Source organism: Zychaea mexicana (genome assembly GCF_025766255.1).
Source record: "Zychaea mexicana strain RSA 1403 chromosome Unknown BDB00scaffold_50, whole genome shotgun sequence".
NCBI lineage: Eukaryota > Fungi > Mucoromycota > Mucoromycetes > Mucorales > Lichtheimiaceae > Zychaea > Zychaea mexicana.
In genome coordinates this window covers 200,303-211,051 of record NW_026516713.1, presented here as the reverse complement: position 1 = coordinate 211,051, position 10,749 = coordinate 200,303, and the positions used below count along the sequence as shown (strand labels likewise).

Here is a 10,749-nt window from a genome sequence, read left to right as displayed (position 1 = left end):
GCGAAAGCAACAAGAAGGACAAGAAGCAATCCCTTGCTCGTCTCCTTTGTAAAGGGGGTGGGATTTCCTGCCTCTCTCTCTCTCCCCCACCCCCACCCCCCCACCGACCAACCCACACAGCGAAGGCAGATAGAAGAAGAATATTTAAATGGACCTGACGTCTTTTCCCTTTTATTTCGCGCCTGCTTGCTTTTCGCCTGTCTTTTTCTTTTCTTCTTCGTCTTGCTGTCTGCAACTTCCCTTCATTACACACACACACACACATACAGCACATACCGTCTTCACTCCAATATGATGTACACGGTGGACGAATCCAGACTAAAGGCCACGTCGTCATTCGCCAGCGATGCAACCGTTCACAAGGGAGGCAATGGGTCATCTCCATCACCACTCTCACAAAAACCGTCCTTTCCACCCTCGTACGACGACGACGACGACAAATCAGTAACCATAGCACCACCGCCAAGGAGCGCTGCTGTCAAAGAAAAGCTGCGCAAAGCCAAAGCATATTCGCTTGTCATGCTGAAAAAGTACTGGTTCCTGGTCGGCCTGGCCTTTGTCATCTGCCTAGGCTACGCATGTCCAGACATTGCCAGAAAGGGCGGCTACATTCGCGCCGAATATTCTATCAAGTGGGGTAAGACATCATTTCGTTCGTTTCTTTAAACACTATTATTTAAAATTACAATTGTAATTACAATTCTGCCACACGTACATTGTACATACACAACAACAACAACAACAACAGCAGAAAGACAGCAGCAGCAGCAATACACCACATAGAGAGCGTGGCGTAATAATAATAACATTTTCCATTAATGCATTCTCATGTATAATTCCTATCTATCCATCTCTGTACACACATCGCGTACACTAGGTGCCGTCATTATCATCTTCATCATCTCCGGCCTGTCGCTCCGCACACGCATCCTCACCCAAACCTTCATGCGCGTCCGACTGCATCTACTCATCCAGATCATAAACCTCGTCATCATTCCCTTTTTCGTCTTTGGCCTGGTCCTTCTGCTCTTCAAGCTGCGTGTCCCAATGAACTCGCTCGTGCTCATGGGCGTCGTCATTGCTGCCAGCACCCCCACCACCGTGTCCTCCAACGTCGTCATGACCAAGAACGCAAAGGGCAATGAAGCGACAGGTAAACAAACTACTTTACACTAATAAATAAAGAGAACCCTGTGTGTTTTTCGTATGTGCTACACGGTACACACACACACACACACAAACAATAACACCAAACAATAAACACTCACACTTTCTGCTCTCGCATGTGTAACCTACTTTTTAGCATTGATGAACGCTGCTGTGGGCAATGTGCTTGGCATCTTCATCTCGCCTGCCCTCGTCGACACTTTCCAAGAGCCCCTGATTGAAGCAACGCCTGAGAACGAATCCGCACAAGCCGGCGGCCGTGTTGACTTTGTTTCTGTGCTCAAGCAGCTCGGCATTACCGTACTGATCCCGCTGGTCGTGGGCCAATTGATCCAGATTGCATTTACTGAAAAAGTAGCCAAGATCAAGGTGAAATGGCGGCTGTCGGACGTCAGCAGTGTTGCATTGCTGACCATGGTCTGGTCGGTCTTTTCAGACGCCTTCCACTCTGGGTCGTTCAACTCTGTGGGCGCAACAGACATTATTGCGGTCGTGATCATGAACTTTGGCTTTTACATTCTGTTTTCGCTGCTGTCCTTGTTCTTGGCCTACATTCCGTTCCCTTCGTCGCTCAAGGAGCCCAGCTGGGTCAAACGTCTGCGCTACTCGCGTGAAGACACGGTCGCTGTCATGTACTGCGGTGCAACCAAGACGGTTGCCATGGGTGTCCCGCTGATCAATGTGCTGTATGAGAACGGCGATCCAGGTACCATAGGCGTTCTGTCGACCCCCCTGCTGCTGTACCACGTCGAGCAGCTCATCCTCGGTAACATTGAAGTCGACATTCTGAAAAACTGGGTCCTGCGCGGCAAGGAGAAAGATGCAAAGGCGATTCCGCCTTCCCGTGATGAAGAAGACCAATCGCATGGCGGCGGCAACCACAATACCGACAGCCAAGACGACAGTGCCTTCAATGGCGGCAACACCAATACGAATGTGGACGACGATGACGACGATCTTGCCAACCAAAAGCTGGCAAAGGAGATTGCTCCTATTGAAAAGGCGTACATGAAGCCTGATGTGCCGTCGGTGCCTGCTGCTGTTGACAGCAAGTCCGACTACAATAGCAAGCTGGGCATGGACAACATACCCCTCGACGACGAGAAGCTCGCATCAGAAACGATGATTGGCAAGACCTCGTCCCATGTCTCGTCTATGGGCGTCGCCAACAACGAAGAGCACGAGCACCAGCACCAGCAGCACTATCATCGAAACAACCATAATAGTAGCACCGGCAACAACAACGATGCAGACGACATATACAACATGCCATTGTTCACGTCAGACACGGCAAGTATTTCGCTGGACACTTCACGCTTTTCATCAGACACACTGTCGTCTCGACGAATGTCTTCTACAGTGAGAAACTCTACTTCACATCACCGCAGTGATGATCATTGAAACACACACTGTTTTATCTACCCGTCTTAGCATCTACCGTATCACTCATACTCTATCTCTCTATTTCTCTCTCTCTCTATTCCTCAACACATGGGTTTTGTAGAGTAATATGAAGAGACCCTAACTCTCCCCGTCAACAGCAGCAGCAACCACCTCCTTAGCTACACACTTCCGCACACAGCCCAACAAAGTACCTCCATACTCTCTACATCGCATATATCGCTTCTTCCACATACATATACTCTATGGCACTCTGCTCTATTCCAAACTCTCTGCCCTATCATATTCAACCTTCGCCCGCCCGCCTCCTCTTATCATGCATATGGGCACAACTAGCCTCCTTTCTTTCTAACTCTCTTATTTTTCTTAACCTACTCTTTTGTATAATCATGATCACTCCAGTCTAATTTCCTACTTTTGCATCCTCTCCGCTTCTTGACTCTATTTCTTATATAGACTTTGTATGTAACTTGAAGTACAATACAAATCGTAGTAAAAAAAACATCCAAACGTGGATCATTACACTTAAGCTGTGTCTCTTTTTTTTAATAACTTGGTGGTGATATAGCAGTAGTGGTGGTATCAAAGAAAAAAATGTGTTCCTCAAATCTCTTTCTCATCCCCCGCCTAGCCGTGCGTCTTTTTTACTCCTTTTTTTTTTCTTTCTTTATTTCCGGCTCTAACCGGGGCGGCGGCGGCAGAGGCGGCTGCTGCAGAAGCAGAAGCAGAAGCAGCCTGCCACACCCACCAGCCAAGCCAGGCACCAAGCCCAGCGGCGTTCAAGTGGGAGAGCATGGTAAGAATAGAGAGGGTGTGTGTGCAATGATAGGGGCTTGTTGTTGCCCGGATATCTTTTCAACCTTAAGCAATATGACATTGTTATGCAAGTAGCCATCTATTTCCACCTCCCTATTTTAATCGAGAAAGGGCTGTCACACGTACAACCCCCCCCACCCCAAACGAGCCAACTTTCTTTTTTTTCATATGCAGAAAAAAAAAACGTGTACATGCCCTCTGCTTACGGTCCGAAAGTCCCGATAATAATACAAAACCCAAGCTTGAATAATGTCAGATCAAGTCGAATCTGCAGCAGCCACTTGTACAGCACCAGCTGATAACACTACCAACAACAACAACAATAGCAAACTTGACGGGAATGGCCAAGAAACGCTAGAAGCCATGCAAGAACGACATGGGGCTGAACAAAAAGCATTACAAGCCAAAATCATTGCATTGCGAAAATCCGTTCCAAGCAGCAACAAGCGGAAAAAGAAGGAAGTCCAATCACGCATCAATGATATGGAATATGACCTTCGAGTGAAACATGAAAAAGAATTACGCGCTTTACAAGGCGAAGAAGAGGTGATTTCTAAAGTGGTTCACATAATAACAAAGCAAAGAGAATGATATTGACAACATTTCCCCCTTTACGATTTAGGAGGACGAAGACGATGGTATTTCGTTAGAACGACTTCAAGAATTAAGTGTCCAAGACGGCAACAACGGTAAGGACGCCACCGACGAGACGTCCAAGAAGGCTGGTGCTATTGAACAGCAGCAAAAGAAAAAGAAGCCAAATAAGGCAAAGTTACGACAACAGCGTCGTGAGGCAGAAATGCAACGGTTACGTGACGAGGCCGAAAAGGAGGCTAGCGATCAAGTCGATATGGGGGCATTAGAAAAAGCTTCTATCCAAGAGTTACTCGAGAAGCTGAAACTCAAAGTTCATGAGGTAAGATAAGCCATACGATTTGGTTAATAGTTGGCAGTAACAAAATAACTAATTTTATCATGACTTTAGATTCATGCCGATGGTCATTGGTAAATCAATGCTTTTTTTATTGGGTGGGCGGGTGATGGTGATCTTTTTACTAACTTTTTTTTCTCTGATATTGTATAAGTTTATACAATGCTATTTCGAACCAACTGTCTAGTAGATATCACCAGGAGGTAAAAGTCGATCTGCATGGCGCCCGTATTGCCCATGATTACTGCTCGTCTGTCGGTATGTATACTAACGGCGTACTTTGCATTACTTTTACCTCCTTTCTTTATCTGTTCTAGGTGGGCCATCAGGAGCTTCGGAAGCTAGCAGCAAGTTATATGCGGGATCATTCGGATGATTTTATACCATTCTTGTACAAAGACGACGGCGACATGTACAGTGCAGGTAAAAAAAACAGAATGAAAAAATAGGAGTTGGAAGAAAGGTGGATACGTATCTTGGGTCGTCAGTGTGTAAACTGTATAACTTTTACGTACACAGCGCAAGGGAGAGGTGGGGCGTAAATATCAGCATATGGTCCTTCTAACGAGAACAAAAAAAAAACTATGCTTTGCGCCCTTGATAGATGACTTTGAACGTTATTGTGATGAAATTGAGAAAACCCCTCGATGGGGCGGTCAAATAGAGGTAAGACACGCACACACACACACAGCGGGAGAGAGTGGATGATAAAACGCGGGCATGTCTTCAAGTAAAGTAAATGGATTTGAAAAAAAAAAGGGTGAATAAAGGGCAAAGTGATTTTGACACACATTTTAGATTGTTGCTTTATCACGCGTCAAGGAGGTTCCAATCCATATCGTTCAGATGGGCCAACCTGTCCTCAAGGTCAATGAGGAGGAGTATCCCGGCAAGGCACCACTTAAACTGGCGTAAGTAGCATTACCCTACATGATAGTTTAGCATTGCTACTACTTGTAGTATAGAATAATCGTCTTCTATTACTACTACTACTGCTATCACTTTCTGTTCAGATAGCGCGTACGGATGCTTTGAATTTTAACTCAAACCTAACTAACTCGTTTATTTTCTCCCCCTTTTTTTTCACATAGGTATCATAAACATCTTTATTCGTTAGGAGCCCATTATAACTCACTTTTGGACGCGTAAAAATTAGTATTTCTAAATGTAAATGCCGCGAGGCTGATGATTTAAAAATCTGTACTATCTTGGTTTACGTACACAAAGACCTGTGGCGAAATGTGCTATGGGGGAAAAGGAGACGCGATCATTTCCTCATATAATACAAGCCCTCTATGATTGGACTTTCGCACCACCTCCGCCTTTTCCCTTGAAGAAACCCTAACTTTTCCTTCATCATAGATTCATCATAGGGAGCGCAGTATCTGAGGTAGAAGAAGAGAAACCATGTTCTTCTACATATATGTCGGCTAATAAATATAAAGAGACCTGACTGTATGTACATGATATATTAAATAATACTGCCCATCGTCGCAATCAAAGGAGCCTTATTTAATTGTACACACATATCACACTCTTCAAATATGATATATGTGCAGATGTACACAAAAAGTAACAAGGGTAACAAATTGGTTGCCCTCGAAATACTATTAGTAGATACTACACGTTGCAGACTTCTAGATAGTAGTACTTTGTAGTAGTATGTGTACAGTAGCAGTAGCAGTAGTAGTGGTAGTAGTGACTAAAAAACCTGGGTTATACTGAACAATACTGCACGTGTCAAACTTAGTCTCGTTCACTGCATGCAGCTCTGTCATGGTTGAGTGTATATGAAGACATCAATGACATTGGCTCCGGACCACTCACTCAAACCCCCCCCCAAGCCGCCTTTTTAAAATGGTATATAACTCTTATTATGCATGTATTGATCTACCAGCTCTTCTATCGTAATCGTTTAAAGAAGGTATTAAAAGTTCTGCAGCGGAAGGAACAAGTTATACATGCATATATAAGACGAACAAGTAGAGATACATCAAGCGCATTTCATTCAACCTCTCTCTCTCTCTCTGTGTGTGTGTGCGTGTGTGTTTACTTGAAGGCCATCGGCAGTTCTGTATGTTTATCATGGAAGATGTTGTTTTGACTCCATTGAATAAACAAGTCGCTGTGTGAATAGATATATGCACTCTGGTTGGATTCGTAACTTTTTTGTGCCTGTCTGCTTTATGCTGCCATAAGCTCAATAGGATTAACCCCATCCAGGCTGGGTGTCATTTGCTTTTAATCAAACTCACGGTGATCCAAGTTGTCGGATGTATCTAAAACAAAAGATTATCATTTAGGAACCACGTTGTGAGAAACGGAACCATACTAGCTACACATAACACCACAGCTCAAGTTCCATCGTCATTACAAATCCTGCTGCTGTACGAACAGGTGAGCATGTTATTGGCGATCAATGATAGCAATACAGTCGTAGACCGTTTGAATCCACTTTGTTTTAAAGTGGTAGTCTTGTCAACCCCCCACATAACTATGGAAAAAGAGACCTGTTGATGCCAATTGAACTTTGGAAGCAGACTATATGTGCTAATACGAGACGGTCTGTTGTTGGTTGGTTGCAAAGATAGACAGCACGCAGTTAGCTTTATAGGGAGCACGCGTCACTAGACCGGGGCAACGCTGGATCATTGAGAGCAAAACGTGCCCTTTGGCCTTTTCGATTAATGCGGGCGACATCAATAACAAGATCAACCGTTTGCTTGATAAAGTGTCTCCATCTAAATGTATGTTTGTTGCCTGTTTTTGCCTGTTTTCACGCGCATATAACAGTGGCTCATTTTGCGCTCAGTATTACTTTTTACACCCGTATCTATAGTGCAAATTGTCTTTCTATAATACTAAGTATTTGTAAACAGTAAGCTAGAGAAGTCATGTGCTGCTGGGGGAACTTTTTTTTTTTTTTTTGGTTGGGCGGGGGGGGGGTGGGTGGGAGTGGGAAAAGTTGGGGAGGGGTCCACGCGAGCGGAACAATCAAGGTCGAGCACGCAATATTGATTGGCACCCGCATAATGAAAGCTTTTCTTTCCCGAGCAATCCAGCTTCAAGGACATCTCTCCTCTAATTACTCTACTCTCAAACATATGTCTGGAAACACTGAACTTGCTACCTTTGCTGCCGGCTGCTTCTGGTAAACTTTTTTTTTCTGAAGCAATTCGAGGACATTACAATGATTCTAATGCTCGAACACACACGCAAAAATGAATACGAATCGTTTCAAGGGGCGTCGAGCATATCTTTCGCAAACATTTTGGTGGTGAGGGCGTTACTGCCAAGGTCGGCTACACTGGTGGCAACACTGAAGACCCCGACTATCGCTTGGTAAGTCTCTCACTCTCTCTCTCTCTCTCTTTGTATGTTTAATACGAGAGAGAATGACGTTTGCTCAATCATATGCATATCCCCCTCAATAAGGTTTGCACTGGTACCACCAATCACGCCGAAGCTGTCGAATTGACATTTGACCCCAAGCGCACAAAGTACGAGACTCTGGTTGAATTCTTCTACAAGATGCATGGTAATTCTTAATTTGATATGGGGCTTTCTTTCTTCTTCACTGACTGTGATGGAAAAATCATAGATCCCACCACTGCCAATGCTCAGGTAATGTTTCAGTCTCTTGCATTTGCCGACAAACTCACCACGACCACCACCACCACCCATGTAACACATACTACATAAACAGGGTCCTGATGTTGGCACACAATACCGGTCTGTCATCTTCTACCACTCTCCTGAGCAAAAGGAGATTGCTCAACGCGTCACTGATGAAGTTCAAGAAAAACATTACAAGGACAAGAAGATCGTCACACAACTCGTTCCTGCTGGTAAATTTTACGATGCCGAAGAATATCACCAGGTAATACTACTTTTGCATTAGTTGACTAGGGGAATCAATTTGACGTCGTCCTAACCTTTCTCTCTCTCTCTCTCTCTTATTTAGCTTTACCTTGATAAGAACCCCACCGGCTATGAGGTAAGGAACCATTTTCATTTCCATTTATCGTGGAGAGCATTATCTTCCATTTTACCAAGTGCTTTCTTTCAAATTTCTGTAGTGCCCCACCCACTTCTTGCGCTGGTAGTTACGTTCTGTAGAAACAGTAGAGTCATGCAAACTCTTGTATCAAACCATGGCTGTCATCATAATAAATAATTTATAATAGTAATATGCATATCAAAGAGGCTCTAAGGCGATGCAAGTTCATTGTTGTGTTGCACTTGCATATTAACAACTCCGACTATCAGAACCTTGTATATTTACTTTTTCTTAATAATAACTAATGTAGTAGCTTCATCCAAAAGACGGCCCTCTTGCTTCTCTTACTTCTAGGATCCAGTCCGTCATCAATTATCATAACAGCTGTTTTTCCTCTGAGCGACAGTACTTTAAACACGTGAGAGCTTTTTCATTGTTACAGTTCAAATGAAAGATCAAAAACATACCCTCAACAAAATTAGGATAGACGAACGCATCACTCCAAGGTTGTGCTCACTGCGTTCGTTTTTTGCACCAAAATCGTTCTTCTGAATATGTTTATGTTCTATCAATATGATCCGAGATTACTGATTGAAGCAGACAAAAACTACAAAGACAATACTTACAATGTGACAGCTCCAACGAGGACGTTTTATTGTGATTATTCTACAATGTTATAGCAAGCCTTGGTCTGCTCCGACGCTTCTCCTAAATATTATCATACCAAGACAAGGATTTAGCAAGCAACGATACACCAAACGGCAGTATATATGATAAACCATACGTAGAGCATGGTACCCAAATCCGTTTTTTAAAATACACGCACCAAATCTTTTATCAAAGATTGATCGCCTTTGATAGCGCCAGAGATTATACCCTTTGGCTATAAATAATCTGCCAAAGCTCTGCTGGCTTGGTTGCCAAAGCTGCTGTCCGGTGATGGTGCTTGTTTTGAGCCACCACTATCTTCTTCCTGTTGCCTCACGATGCCGGCACAATGTTATGGCCGATCGACGACCCTTGTTGCCGATGAGTCATATCTCTTTAATACCGCAGCGCCAGCTTCTTTCGGATGTCTGACGCACGGGTGGGTGTCTTTGTCGAAATGATATACCTTCATTAAATAAATGATTGTTCTATAAAGTACCCCCGACGCAGGATTGGCAGCAGCCAACAAGTCACTTTGCCTATTTTTGTTTCTCTTAGCATCAATAATGGCGGGTATGATATAGTTTAATCTAAATATTACTATTGTTATTGTTACTGATGATGAGTATACTTTTCGAAAAAAACAACTTGCTAAAGGAGTAAAACTGAAAGTGAAGAAAGAGCCGTCTACACTAAGTTTTCCCGCGGCCGGAGGGATGGAGACAGTATATTTTACAACCACTGGCCCCACCAATTACTGCTGCTACAAACGGGCAGCCAGCCAGCAGTCAGTCCTTTCAACAAGCACGCAGAGCGTGAGCATATGTGATTTCGCTGACAATTTTGAGAGCTGACATAAACCAGAGAACGATCAGAATAAAGATTCACAGTATCATAAAAGATTTAAAAATTCATGTGTATGGACATAGATGCAGCAGCGTTATTAGCAGATTTGGCAGTGCAGTACCATTATTAACTTGTCACTTTTTCTCACTCTTCTCGGCGTATTGATGACTTTTTTTAAAGAAGAACTGTACGACGACATCCTTGAACCCACTCTCCAATAAACACATATCCTCAGATGATACTCTTTATGATTATGAATTACACATCTTTAGTATCATATCATCACATTAGTAGTCATACCTTTGGTAAGTACCACACCGAATCACAAAGTAGAAAACGCGTATGGTAACACAACAATGAACCTGCATTGCATTAGTCTCTTTTTGGCATTTCTGATCGCAATACCCAAATTTTGAAATGTCATGCAATGATGCTGTAGTACAAAGTGGATTCATTTGCGTATATAGCAAGAGATAGTCACTGCTTTTATTTCTCCACTACATATATTACAATTTGGATCGCAGGAATGATTCAGAAAGCGCTTATCGCTGGTGAGGGTTAAGACATGGGAGTTCCGGTAAGAAAAAAGACAGTGCGGTCTTCCATGTAATTCCATCCCTATAGTTACATTGTAGTAGTTATGTAATAATACTGTAGGTAGTAGCTAGGGGGATGGAGGATGCAGGCATGTCTGACTATAATTTCCCTTTAATCATAGAAATAAATTTGGGTGGCAACAACAACCGAAGCACATTGAGTTATTGGGTAGAAGAAGAAATTTGCTTGCATCGTTTGGGGAAAAGAAATAGAAAGACCCCCTTTCTCTCCTGTTCTTCCTTTTACCGGAGACAAATTATGAATATTATTAGCGTTCCCGGATTTGGGCAAAATCTCTTATAAGCGATGTGGAGACAAAGAAGCCCAGCATAATTGGGTGTGG

The 10,749-nt window shown here is 43.4% G+C and overlaps 3 protein-coding genes across 3 annotated transcripts; all 3 read left to right on the top strand.

Moving 5' to 3' along the window:
• Positions 1–291: 291 nt before the first annotated feature.
• BDB00DRAFT_873650 (SBF-like CPA transporter family-domain-containing protein) lies at positions 292–2,568 on the top strand (the record flags this gene model as incomplete). The annotated part of the gene is made up of 3 exons (XM_053127119.1): positions 292–637; positions 878–1,153; positions 1,304–2,568. 3 exons carry the CDS (start codon positions 292–294, stop codon positions 2,566–2,568), a joined length of 1,887 nt encoding a protein of 628 aa, XP_052978464.1.
• An 891-nt stretch (positions 2,569–3,459) lies between these two features.
• On the top strand, positions 3,460–5,869 carry BDB00DRAFT_829639 (uncharacterized protein). Its single transcript, XM_053123963.1, has 8 exons — positions 3,460–3,930; positions 4,007–4,300; positions 4,370–4,389; positions 4,470–4,518; positions 4,633–4,738; positions 4,920–4,981; positions 5,114–5,226; positions 5,407–5,869. The coding sequence occupies exons 1-8, from the start codon at positions 3,634–3,636 to the stop codon at positions 5,462–5,464; spliced, it is 999 nt and encodes a 332-aa protein (XP_052978463.1). The 5' UTR covers positions 3,460–3,633; the 3' UTR covers positions 5,465–5,869.
• A 1,421-nt stretch (positions 5,870–7,290) lies between these two features.
• Positions 7,291–8,569, top strand: BDB00DRAFT_829634 (uncharacterized protein). Its single transcript, XM_053123962.1, has 7 exons — positions 7,291–7,466; positions 7,558–7,657; positions 7,751–7,853; positions 7,917–7,939; positions 8,022–8,195; positions 8,280–8,312; positions 8,395–8,569. The coding sequence occupies exons 1-7, from the start codon at positions 7,348–7,350 to the stop codon at positions 8,419–8,421; spliced, it is 579 nt and encodes a 192-aa protein (XP_052978462.1). The 5' UTR covers positions 7,291–7,347; the 3' UTR covers positions 8,422–8,569.
• The last annotated feature ends 2,180 nt before the right edge of the window (positions 8,570–10,749 follow it).

What these genes read in the sequence shown, in the direction of transcription:
- BDB00DRAFT_829639 (XM_053123963.1), top strand. Translation starts at nt 3,634, where the DNA reads ATGTCAGATCAAGTCGAATCTGCAGCAGCCACTTGTACAGCACCAGCT. An exon ending in CTAGTAGATATCACCAGGAG is followed by an intron (nt 4,519 to 4,632) that starts GTAAAAGTCGAT and finishes TATCTGTTCTAG; the next exon opens with GTGGGCCATCAGGAGCTTCG. An exon ending in GATGGGGCGGTCAAATAGAG is followed by an intron (nt 4,982 to 5,113) that starts GTAAGACACGCA and finishes CACACATTTTAG; the next exon opens with ATTGTTGCTTTATCACGCGT.
- BDB00DRAFT_829634 (XM_053123962.1), top strand. Translation starts at nt 7,348, where the DNA reads ATGAAAGCTTTTCTTTCCCGAGCAATCCAGCTTCAAGGACATCTCTCC. An exon ending in TTTGCTGCCGGCTGCTTCTG is followed by an intron (nt 7,467 to 7,557) that starts GTAAACTTTTTT and finishes AATCGTTTCAAG; the next exon opens with GGGCGTCGAGCATATCTTTC. An exon ending in ATGCCGAAGAATATCACCAG is followed by an intron (nt 8,196 to 8,279) that starts GTAATACTACTT and finishes TCTCTTATTTAG; the next exon opens with CTTTACCTTGATAAGAACCC.